Source organism: Eurytemora carolleeae, unplaced genomic scaffold, assembly GCF_000591075.1.
Source record: "Eurytemora carolleeae unplaced genomic scaffold, Eaff_2.0 scaffold268, whole genome shotgun sequence".
In the NCBI taxonomy this organism is placed as follows: Eukaryota; Metazoa; Arthropoda; class Copepoda; order Calanoida; family Temoridae; genus Eurytemora; species Eurytemora carolleeae.
Window position 1 is genome coordinate 61,276 of NW_019396696.1, and position 12,366 is coordinate 73,641.

At 32.2% G+C, this 12,366-nt stretch overlaps 3 protein-coding genes and 1 long non-coding RNA gene across 4 annotated transcripts in view; all 4 read right to left on the minus strand.

The window, feature by feature from the left end:
* Nucleotides 1–138: 138 nt before the first annotated feature.
* Nucleotides 139–1,172, minus strand: LOC111707494 (uncharacterized). Its single transcript, XR_002766451.1, has 2 exons — nucleotides 849–1,172; nucleotides 139–373 (listed from the first exon to the last, which is right to left on the minus strand). It is a non-coding gene; the product is annotated as an uncharacterized LOC111707494 (long non-coding RNA).
* Nucleotides 1,173–1,391: 219 nt separating this feature from the next.
* Nucleotides 1,392–2,153, minus strand: LOC111707495 (glutamic acid-rich protein-like). The gene is made up of 2 exons (XM_023480604.1): nucleotides 1,844–2,153; nucleotides 1,392–1,533 (listed from the first exon to the last, which is right to left on the minus strand). Exons 1-2 carry the CDS (start codon nucleotides 2,074–2,076, stop codon nucleotides 1,407–1,409), a joined length of 360 nt encoding a protein of 119 aa, XP_023336372.1. The 5' UTR covers nucleotides 2,077–2,153; the 3' UTR covers nucleotides 1,392–1,406.
* A 1,442-nt stretch (nucleotides 2,154–3,595) lies between these two features.
* On the minus strand, nucleotides 3,596–6,020 carry LOC111707496 (ribosomal L1 domain-containing protein 1). Its single transcript, XM_023480605.1, has 3 exons — nucleotides 5,949–6,020; nucleotides 5,514–5,640; nucleotides 3,596–3,697 (listed from the first exon to the last, which is right to left on the minus strand). The coding sequence occupies exons 1-3, from the start codon at nucleotides 6,011–6,013 to the stop codon at nucleotides 3,611–3,613; spliced, it is 279 nt and encodes a 92-aa protein (XP_023336373.1). The 5' UTR covers nucleotides 6,014–6,020; the 3' UTR covers nucleotides 3,596–3,610.
* Nucleotides 6,021–8,177: 2,157 nt separating this feature from the next.
* LOC111707497 (ribosomal RNA processing protein 36 homolog) overlaps nucleotides 8,178–12,366 on the minus strand; it is a 4,452-nt gene continuing 263 nt past the window's right edge. The window contains exons 2-9 of the mRNA XM_023480606.1: nucleotides 12,019–12,110; nucleotides 10,780–10,816; nucleotides 10,035–10,527; nucleotides 9,869–9,960; nucleotides 9,669–9,758; nucleotides 9,053–9,123; nucleotides 8,853–8,919; nucleotides 8,178–8,522 (exon numbers count right to left, since the gene is read on the minus strand). Coding sequence (XP_023336374.1) covers nucleotides 8,211–8,522; nucleotides 8,853–8,919; nucleotides 9,053–9,123; nucleotides 9,669–9,758; nucleotides 9,869–9,960; nucleotides 10,035–10,527; nucleotides 10,780–10,816; nucleotides 12,019–12,101 — 1,245 coding nt within the window. The 5' untranslated portion in view covers nucleotides 12,102–12,110 and the 3' untranslated portion in view covers nucleotides 8,178–8,210. The remainder of the gene's footprint in view (nucleotides 8,523–8,852; nucleotides 8,920–9,052; nucleotides 9,124–9,668; nucleotides 9,759–9,868; nucleotides 9,961–10,034; nucleotides 10,528–10,779; nucleotides 10,817–12,018; nucleotides 12,111–12,366) is intronic.

Here is a 12,366-nt window from a genome sequence, read left to right on the forward strand (position 1 = left end):
GACACAGATATATTAATTATTTAATTCGCACCAACATACGCCCGTATCCTTAGCAATGACATTCATTCACATGAAACCGGTTGTTTTAAATTCAATCTGTAAAATAGTGCTCCTGCCTGATTTGATTTTTAAAAAAGATTTAGAGATTTTAACAATTATATTAAAAAAAATTTATTTGACAATGGTTTAATTCTTCTTTTTCTTCTTGATCTTGCCATCCTTAACTTTCTCTCCTTTACCCTTCACCGTCTTTTCTCCCTTCTTATTCTTCTTCTTTTCTTTAGTATTCGGAGTTTCAAGTTTCTGCTTTTTCTTGCTTCTCTTTTTCTTTTTCGGTTCTTCAGCTTCGTCATCAATTTCTTCATCATTCACCCTGAAACAAAATATGTCGGTTTCTGTAAACAAATGAATATTACTAAATATTTTTCCCGATTATAATAGTATTGATTTCCAACTAGGTGTGTGATTGTGCCGCTATATTTGGGAAAACTAATAGTTATTTTAATTATTTTAATTAGGGGGGGGGGGGAAGGTAAAACAAATTACATTAAATTAACATTAAATTGGATTGTCCATTTTTAAGGGCTTTGAAATTTGAATTGCTTAAACATTTTTATTTTTATTTTAGAAACAAGAATTCTGTACTATATGAGTTTTAGACGAACGAATTTGACGTTTAGGGGAAAAAAGATAATTTGAAAAATAATAAATATAAAAATAATAAAAAGGTACAGGTCGAAGAATTTCTTCTTGAATGTTAGGGCTTAGGACTATCAACCCTAGTACATCCAAGACAGAATGAATCGACCTTGAGTACTATTTAAATATTGACTGCATTCTTCCTGTACCTGTCCATAATGAGATCCTCGCCATCCTCATCGTCCTCGTCCTCGGAAAGTAGGTTTTCAGCCTCAATATCATCATCAGCAGACTCATCCTCATCCTCCTCCTCCTCATCCTCATCTGCTTCAGTTTTCCTTTTCTTTCCGCCCTTCTCAATGCTGGAAAATATAATCTGTAAATTTCAAAATTCCCCGTGAAATTTTTTAAAATCGAATTTTGAAAAAAAAATCGATTTTTGAAGAAATTTTTTTAATTTTTTTAACCAATGTTACCCCTCGGGTACTCAAGAGTTTCCTCAAAAAATGTCAGCCCAATTGGTCCAGCCGTTAGGCCAGCTATAGCTGACATAAACATATATATATGTATAAAAGCGAAGAGCTTTATTGTATGTATTTATGAATGTATGTATGTATAGATGTATGTAAGACTGTAAATATGTAAGTTTGTATGCATATATCTTTGTATCCCAGTTAATTAAATGTTATCTTAAATATCAAATTAAGTTGGGATGCAATCAATCTGGTCCCATTTGTTAGACAGAGGGATTTTAAGAACCTTTTATATTACTTATAATTACATATTTCTAACAATCTGTTTCCCAGGTAAGTATGATGTGTATTGTGTATGTAATACCTTTTCATGTTCTCCTTCTCCTTCCTCTCTATCTCCTCCTCCTCCTCCGCAACCTTCCTGAATTATTAATATTATTAACATTTTAATCTTAAAAATAAAGCAGACTATCGTAAGTAATGTGGCTTTAAACAATGAACATGTTTGAAGATATCAAACTTTCACATTTTTACTCTGATGAAGGTTAAAAGGGTTCCGTTGTGAATAAGAGATGCCACACTTTAAAATAAAGCGTCACTTGAAATTACATTGAAAGTCCCTTTAAACAACGTCTTATTAAGGAGGGCGGATAAACTATTCTGTGAACTGTAAACACTAATCATAAAAAGAGGGTTTACTATCCTTAACAAATAAATTGCGTATTTTTTACCTCATATATTCCTGTTCCATATCATCCATATCATCATCCTCACTCTCACTATCCGCAGGGGCAGCACTGATCTTTCCTTTCTTCTCTTCCTTTCTCTTCTCCAGGTCTTCAACCTTCTTCTTCTCCTTCTTCTCCTTTCTAGTCTCCTTGTGTGGTCCCTGCATCTTATTATCTTCCTTCTTCTCTTCCTCATCATCTTCTTCTTCTTCTACTACATGTTTTCCATTCTTCATCTTTTTAAAACCTCCTTTACGTTCAACTTTAGCGTCCCATTCAGGATCTAAATTAAAAATTAAATAAATTTTAAGAAACAGTTCTCGCAGCTTAGGATTCAGTCCATTCTGATTCATAAAAACGAACACAGACACTTTACATTCGCACAAATATTTCTATTTGGTTTTTACAGGAACTAAGTTCTTGCTAAAAAAACTCCGATTTTCTAATCCCAATATCTTAGCCACCGTAGAATTTTGATATTTGATAGCTTATGTCTGTAATTTAAGATTTGAAAGGTATTGCTTCAAATGTTAAATGACAAAAACTTTGATACACAAAATTACATATTTTATCGACATTTTTTTTCATAAACACAAATTAATTATTTAAATAATTTTAATATAAATAAGTAAAATTCATGTTCTGTGTATCTATAATCTATAGGATTCATTTACAAACATTCAAACATGATATTTTCGGTAGGTATAAAAATATGAAAAACATTTGATGTTAAACTTTTCCATTCAAAACCATTCTGAAAACACGTATACAGTATACACCTCATTAGCCATTCGTATTTTGGTTTAAAGCCCTGTAGAAACCCCCAAACAATACCTCTGCTGTACTACGGTCTGTGATGTAAAGAGGAAGAGAAACATTTTCTGAGAAAAGATGAACAGAACGAACATTCATCCAGCCACCGGGATATCTAGTTTAACAATTAATTAATACAATCTCAATTAAGGGAGTGTTCACAGATTTAAGAAACGTAAATTTAATTTGCAACTTTTGGAACCTAACAGAGATAATATAACAGAGATAATATAACAGAGATAATATAACAGAGATAATATAACAGAGATAATATAACAGAGATAATATAATAGAGATAATATAACAGAGATAATATAACCGCTTTTAGTGTCCACACGCCAGTTAATTAAATGTTATCTTAAATATCAAATTACGTGTTTGTAAAAGTTTTGTTCACGGAAATGGAAAAAAAAATATTTCAAGGAGTCGGGGAAACTAGTATTTGGATAAAAAATAACAAAAAAAAGATTTAAAATGCATTTTTATGTCTCTCGAAACATGTAGATCGTACATAAGTGAAAATACACAGTTTCTACATTTTTTCTACGAGAGATAGAAGTTAAAAAATTATTTTTGAAGGGAAGACGACTTTTAAGGCGGAATAATGTTTTTCTTTTAACATTTTTCTAGTATTGCTTCATTGAAAAATAAGTTGACTTTATGTTCACGTTCAAAAGATATTTAGTTATGAATGCAAAAAAAATGAAAAAATGTATATCAAAAGGCAAGTTTTTCATACTTTTTGATACTTTATATCCAAAAAACTGATTTATTTTCTCCTGATTTTCATTCATTTTACCCAATTCTGCAAATAAAACCCTAAATAAAAATTACGCTCCGCCCAAGCATATATATTATTTAACTTCTGGAGTGGGGGGAATAATTTTACGAGAAAATATACACCCCTGTAATATTATCCCCGATCGTTCAAATCGTGACATTGTCTTGAGTGTAATTTTATCCAGTTTTCTTACCTACAGGGCAGGTGGCACAGGAACCATGATTATTTAGTGGCATGACGACTGTATTGATACACCGGTTTATCTAAACACAAAAAGAGATTGGAAACTTTGTCTTGGGAGGATACCCATGATCCCGATCACTTGATCTCGATATCGACACTGGGCAGTATTAATCTGAGGATTGACAATAATCTCCTCATTTGAGTTATCCCTTCAGGTGCGACTAAGGATTAAATCAACCTGCGCATTATCAATAGATTAAGATCAAGCATATTACTCGATATCAACAATACTAGAGTTCCAGATCTGGAAATCTTTATCAAACATATAAATTTCATATTAATTTTAATAAAAATAATCACACACACTTATTCAAATAATCAAGTTTTGGTCAGATGATTTTTGCAAAGAAATAAAAACCCTTTCATTGTGATATCTAAAGCGTGTAAAAATATTAAACAGAAACTTGTAAACCTTCTTTCTAAACGTTTAAAATATTTTGCCCACCATAAGATTAAGCAATTTATAATAAGGTCGACGACACATATTGAGAACACGTGACAAAAAAGTATGTGATGACTATTAAGGAAAGGGGTCATCTTTACATATTTTAAAAAAGGTTCCTTAAAAAATACCGAAAAAAAAGTTTACATTCATAGGATCCTAAGCACTTCACATTCATGAGATCCTAAGCACGTCACATTCATAGTATCCTAAGCACGTCACATTCATAGCATCCTAAGCACGTCACATTCATAGCATCCTAAGCACGTCACATTCATAGGAGCCTAAGCACTTGACATTCACAGGATTCTAAGCACGTCACATTCATAGGATCCTAAGCACGTCACATTAATAGGTTCCTAAGCACTTCACAAGATCACATTCATGTGATCCTAAGCACGTCACATTCATAGGAGCCTAAGCACTTGACATTCACAGGATTCTAAGCACGTCACATTCATAGCGTCCTAAGCACGTCACATTCATAGGAGCCTAAGCACTTGACATTCACAGGATTCTAAGCACGTCACATTCATAGCATCCTAAGCACGTCACATTTATAGGATCCTAAGCACGTCACATTCATAGCATCCTAAGCACGTCACATTTATAGGATCCTAAGTACTTCACAAGTTCACATTCATGAGATCCTAAGCACGTCACATTGATAGAATCCTAAACACTTTACATTCATAGGATCCTAAGCACTTTACATTAATGAGATCCTAAGCACTTTACATTCATAGCGTCCTATGCACGTCACATTCATAGCATCCTAAGCACGTCACATTAATAGGATCCTAAGCACTTCACAAGTTTTCATTCATAGGATGCTAAGCGCTTCACAAGTTCACATTCATGAGATCCTAAGAACGTCACATTGATATAATCCAAGCACTTTACATTCATAGGATCCTAAGCACTTTACATTAATGAGATCCTAAGCACTTTACATTAATGAGATCCTAAGAACTTTACATTCATGAGATCCTAAGCACTTGACATTCATAGGATCCTAAGCACTTCACATTGATAGAATCCTAAGCCCTTCACATTCATAGGATCCTAAGCACTTTACATTCATGAGATCCTAAGCACTTGACATTCATAGGATCCTAAGCACTTCACATTGATAGGATCCTAAGCCCTTCACATTGATAGGATCCTAAGCACTTCACATTGATAGGATCCTAAGCACTTCACATTCATAGGATCCTAAACACTTCACATTGATAGGATCCTAAGCACTTCACATTCATAGGATACTAAGCACGTCACATTCATAAGATCCTAAGCACGTCACATTGATAGGATCCTAAGCACGTCACATTGATAGGATCCTAAGCACGTCACATTGATAGGATCCTAAGAACGTCACATTTAAAATAGAATACCTCGTCCTGAAGATTCTTCTTGGTAAGTTTAACAGGGACAGGGAACTTTTTCTTCTTATAGAAAATGCCGCCGAGGAATTGTGGAATTAGACGAATAATTCTATCATCGACCAGCACCTTGTCAACCCTGGATAAATATATATTTTAAGAAATGAAAATATGATTTTTAAATTTATATTTGGATATTTGAATCATTTGTGCCTATATATATATTATAAAAATTATAAGCTCTTGTTTTATACATAATTATAAATAAGTAAATCATTTTATGAGAGTTAGTTCCAAAATGTCGGTAGTTTTTGTGTACCTTAATACTTTTAATCAAAATACTTAATACGAAAAAGGCATTCAAGCATTTTGTCATTATAAATGCTGATTTTTTAGGCCCAAGCAGCTGCTTTCTGTAAAAGGAAAAGAGATAAATAAAAACCATACCTGTTGAATAATTGATTTTTAGCTTCAAATTCTTTATATTCAACTCTCAGCTGTCGCATAGGCATAACCTGAAATTTAATTATTAAAGGGACTGTTGACGGTGTATAAAATTCTTAACAGTGCCCTTTTTTTTATCGCTTCGAATAAATTTGCGTTTGTCTGTTTAAACGACTAGGAGATTTAAGCAACAGACTTGACGAAGGAGATTGAAAGAACGCATACAATGTTTAGATAAAGAACGATATATTCATTTCGATTTATCAGATTAGGGGCCAAAGGGTATCGTTGTGAATGGGACTTGAAACGATTTAAATTAACGACATTTTGCCAATGCCAATTTATTAATGAACATTTATTTCTAGGAGTATGGAATATAAGGGAGAAGGAATTGACCCGACCCGCTCTACCATATGATTATACAATATACAATACATGCTTGGCAGACGGTACTCCATTTGAAAAAAAGTTTTTTAAAGGTAGTCAATTAATTTTTTAAATGTGGTTTTTTACTATACCAAATTTAACCGATTTATTGTATTTTAGAATAATATGGTTGAATTGCGAATATTTTTACATTAAAAAATATGTATTTGTTTAGCGCTCTTCAGCCTAATAGGGTTGGTTCATGTTCGGACTAAACAGTAAACAGAGATATAAAGACGGAGTAGGGCAAGTTCATGGTCGGACTAAACTGTAAACAGAGATATAAAGACGGAGTATGGTTGGTTCATGGTCGGACTTAACATTCAAGTCTAATTCTTTAATATATAAATCTTATTATAAATGGGGGAAAGGGTAATATTCTTGAAAATATATTCTCCTATATTTTGACATGATATAAAATAAGTTATGAAATATACCCAGGAGGCGGAAACGTCATGTCTGTACCAAAAGAGTGTGTAAGTAATAACGAACCGAAGGCGTGTACTGTAGGTATGTACAGTACATAAGAATCTCGGAATTTGTGCTTTTTACAGTCTAGAAGTGTACATTTATGTATTGTTAATTGCTTAATAAAAAATAAGTGTAATATACATGCATTTTTTATATATTTTATATCATATATATCTTAGTCAATACTTTAAGCGAAAGAATAAAATTTGATTTAAATTTATAATAAACTATTCGTGATTCGAGCTTAATTTTGAACGACGAAAAAGTAATTAATTTTGTTTATACTTTGGGTGTTGAATATTAAGAATTCAATGAGATTTTTGGTGATTATTGAGAATTTTTTGAGAATGATAAAGAAGATATAAAGAGAATATTTGAAGAATATTAAGAATTTAACGCAGAAAAGAAAATAGAAAACTAAGAAGTATCAAACAAGCTTTGTGTGTTGTTTTGGATTTAACAAAATAATATAGTAGAACAGCGAAGACGACATTGTTCTGCAAATTCCTGTAGTCATGTTGTGTGTCTTGTGCGTGTGCAATAACGACCTCGTCTACAAAGCAGTGCGACTGGCTTTCTCATGCCAGACCAGTGCTATTTCCCTTCTTTTTATTCTTATTCCCTAAATATACCTTGATTCCTCTCTCTAGATCTTTAACAATTAGAAGAACATCAGACTCCTGTGGAAGTACGGNGACAGGTTTCATGTAAATTGTGTCTTAGAGCCAAGGTTTGTAGTCCTTGTGGAATAAAACATCCTGTATATAATGTTGCTGAAGCAGCAAGTTTCACTGTTTTATCTAGAATTCAAACCACCATCAAGCACTTCAAATCTGAAGAATTTGATCTAAATAGTGATATAAGGAATCATAAGGAATTGAAATCTGCAAGAGACCCCATTGTGGGCCCCCCAGACCGCCCAGCATATGAGCATATGAGAAGACCTAATACACAGTGGAAAATATCTTTAAATATCACGATAGGAGGTGGGGGGGGGGAGAATTTTCCCCCTTAGATAATAAAAAAATTTCTCACCAATTTTAGGCTTCTTTACGAAATTCAAATCCTTCGGAACCCGAGGTTTGACCGGCTCGACGGAATCTGTGCTGGAAGAGTTTTCCTTGTTTTCCGCAACATTTTTCTTCTTTTTCTTCTTAATCTTCTTTAACAAAGCTGGGTCAGCAGGTTCAGAAACCGACAATTTCTCTTCTTTGGTATGTGCCTTTTTATTCTCTTTCTTCTCTTCCTTTTTCTTTAACACAGCAGGATCAGTAACCGACACTTTCTCTTCTTTTACAAGCGCTTTCTTCGACTTCTCAGCTTTACCCATTGTCATCTGAAATAAATATTTATAGCATATAACTTGAACTAGGATTTGTCGTAAGCTTTCCCCAAATTTTTTCTATCCTTCGACGTATTCTTTTTATTCTTCTTCCTGATGAAATTATCTAATTTTCCCTTCTCCTTCAACTCCTCGTAAGATTTTACAATCTCCTCTTCGCGTTGAGTTTTCTTTGATTTGAAAACTGGTTTTTCTCCTCTGGTTAGAGCAGCCTTGTGTTCTTGTCGGACAACTCCTTCCTCCGTCTCCTTCACGATTCGTTGGTTCTCCGACCGAAGTTGGTTCTCAGTTCGTTGAATCAGGTATTTGAGCTTACTACGCTCCTCTCCCTGAGCGTTCTTAAAATGATTTTACAATTAGAAAAATAAGAAACTGATTCTCTAAAGAATCCCCAAAAATTTGATCTAAAACGTATTTGTAAATCCAAAAATAGGAGAGGAAAGCATAAAAAAATCTCTCTCCCTCATCCAGCATTTTATAAATGTAGGGCTGTATACTAATCCAAAAAATTCCCNAAAACTAATTTGAGAGTTTTTGAAAACATTTAGAAAACTGTGTAAATTGACACTTTACCTTAACAACTATTTGTTTCCAAAAATGCTAAGATTCATGCAGTAAAAAACATGGCGCTGTGCAAAAATAAAAATTTATAAATAAATGTAAATTACCTTTAGTTGTGTCTTCAAAATGTTAAGTTCATTTTCTTTAACTTTATTTAAGAACTGGTAAGATTTCCTGAAATTGAATAAGTAATAATGGATGAAGAAAGGTGAAGGAATTGTTCTAATCTATTATAGTTTAACTATCGACAGTCGTTTTTGATTGATTTAACCAAAATAAATATTAGTATTAATATAACTAAGTTTACCTAAAACTGGCTTTATCGAATTCTCCACACAGAGGGTCAAACCTAGGATCTCTTTTTTCCTCCTTACTCGCCTAGATAGTAGAATTAAATAAAAAAATTAAATTCTAAATCTGTGCGTCTATCTCTATTCATGTTACCATCAGACTTTTTGTATTAAATCTACATTATTTAAAAACAAATTATCGAGAATTAAATATGTTACTTCTGTCATTAAACCAAATCGATGACTAACAATGAGTTTTGTAGAAACTATCAGAAGTAAAAGACTAATATTTCAATGTCAGCGCTTCGGTTGGAATGAATGGATTTCAATAAATATTTGAGAATTTAACTGAATTCCGATTTTGCTAAGAACGTGTTCTTGAATTCGCCCATTTCTACGAATCCACGTATGAAGAACTTATCAAACATTAAAAATTCTCTGCTGGATTCATTAATTCAATTTTTGAATAAACAAATATACGATTCTAATAATTTTTGCAGATTAAAAGAATTATATTTTTTTGAAATTAACAATGATTTGTTTCATAAAAAAAGGTTTGCTGACGCTTTGGTGTTATAAAGATTTGCATTTAAAATCCCAGCGTAGTTATTATCTCATCTAGACCGGGCATACCTGGACAACTTTTACTAGCTTAGGAACTCGAATCTTTGATGAAATTTCTCTGGGTCTGTTCTTATTCTCTCGTTTAAACTCAGATTTTTTCTTCCGAATTCCAATAAATAAAGATAATTCTAATAGAGAACAAAACATAGTTCCCCCCCCACCCCTCCCAGGAGTAAATAAAAATTTATATTTTCAATATTTATTAGTTCCTGATCTATTTTCGTCTTTTTCTTTCCTCCCTCCCAACGATCATTGAACACTTTACTTCCCAAACTATTCTGTATTGAGAGGATTTCCTCAACTGAAAAACAGTTTAAAACTTTAAATTGTTTTTAAAAAGATTTTTAATTTTTCGTAAATTTTATCATAAATTACCTGAGAGTTTTGACAATTTATTTCTGTATTTTTCACGTTCTTCTTCTTCTGTGAGAACCTTCACGCGCTTAGTATTCCGTTTATCATCTACTGCGGCTCTTTTCACGGATTTCTGGGTTTTTATTTTAATATTCTTCTTTGATTCATCATCTGATTCATCATTTGTTTCTACATCTTCAGAATCATCAGTTTGTTCTTCTTTATCATCATTTTCATCTTGTGCAGTATCGGCTTTATTATCGCCATTCTCCTCTCCCCCATCACTCGCATCGGTATCATCATCATCATCTTCTTCTTCACTTTCTTCCTCTTCATCACTTTCCTGAGCTTTAATGTTGTTTAACATTAAACCCAGAGTTGTCAATTTAGATTTTATCACAGAATCATCTTTTATCAACTTTTCATTCCCTTCCTCATCATCGGATTCTTCAAAATCATCATCTTCGTCCGACTCTTCCAGTTCATCATCTTCTGGATTTAGATCTTCAGAGATCTACGTAATAAACAATATTTTATAAATGTTCTTTAATGGTTTCATACAAATTTTCTAAAAAATCACAATAATTTTCATTGAACATGATTACTTTAGAAAGTATAAACCCCTTGAAAATTGCGAGTTATTTTTAGACGGAATGATTCAAATGTGCAAGTAGTTTTTTCCAAATGATTTTAACGTCACAAATGTAACCATTTTTAAAACTTCTACGATACCTTATGTTTCGTGCATTATTTGTATGTCACTTACTTGAGAATTTTTGCCAGAAATCTTTTTCACTGTTGACCTAAACAGTAAATATTGAACGGTGGGGGTTTATTTCTTTATTATTCAGATTCAGTAGAAGCAAATCATTTATGAGAATTAGATAAACCAAGTGTTGATAATTGAACTAATGCTCTAGACTGTGTGATTGAGAGTGCACTAGAATACTAGTTTAACCAACTATACCTTTCTCACTAATTATTTAATCCAACTGCAGGGTAAATATTTACCGATGCTTAGTATCTATTTCATTTTGATGCGGATCCTGATAAAATAAATGGATCCGGATCCAGGTCATGCTTTTTTTAACAAAAGAAGAATTTTCAAATGATTTCATTTTTTTCGCTTATGTTTAGGCTAAAACTTGATGAACCACCAAGAAATTAACATTTTTTAATAATCTCTCTTTTTCAACAATTCAGATTCGGGTTTTGAGATCAAAATGTTTTAGGCTGATATTTAACAACTGGGATCCGGATCCTGGTAGCCAAAATGTTACGGATCCTAAGAACTGACATTTACAAATGATCTTTACTGAAGTCTTTAATCTTAAGTCGCCAGTAATATTACCAGGAATCAAAATTAATTAATGGCTTACACTAAGTTTAAAATCATCACAAAAAGAAATAAATAACTTAGTTGAACAGGGGAAATTCAGGACTACACTCTACAAAAAAGGGAAGTTTTAAATGATTGTGAAAATCAGAAAAGCTAACGATTTTAAAAAAGGAGTTGGTCAATATTTTTCAAGATTATTATTATAATTAAGTTTGTTCCTTGAAGAGGGTTGGTTGAACTGGATATTGGAGAATATCAAGGTCTGAATGGAAATCAGCCTTGATGGAAAATATAAGAATTCAAAAAAGGTAACATGAGAATTGAAATTAAAGTTTTGCTCATTCTGTCCAAGTATAACAAAAATTGTATGCCTATTCTCTTCCTTAAATTTAAAGAATATATGATTCTTTTTTGTACGTTAAAATATATCAAAATTGAGGGAATAGGCTCAAATGTAGAACACACAAAAACAATTATTATTATTATTATTATTCAAATCTATATTTGATTCAAAATGCAGTATATATATATAAATCTTTATCATGAACATCTTGAATAAATAAATATTTTTATTAAATGTTTAGTCGGCATTACAATTAACTGGAGCAGGAAAAATGAAAAAAATGTATTCTTAGTAACAACACTTTAAGAAAATTTTCAAGTCACCTGAAAGCGTCGATTTCATCATCCGAATCTGATGTGTCATCATCGAAGACAAAACCGGTTCCAGAACTTTTCTTTTTAGACATTGAAATTTCCTGAAATAAAGGTCTTAAGACTTACAAATATGAATTACCACGACTTAAAACATAATTATCGACACAGAACGATAAGTTTTAATTTTCATCTTATCAACAAACAGGAAGCTTTTGTAATTCTTTCCATGTGGAAAAGTGATTAGTTCGTTCTGCTTAAAAAACAGTTTTAGAAATCCTGTTTCAGTAAGAAAATAAGTATATCTCATTCTTTTTGATTCAAAGGTTTAAAGGGCATCCCTCTGTCTCGGAGATCTTG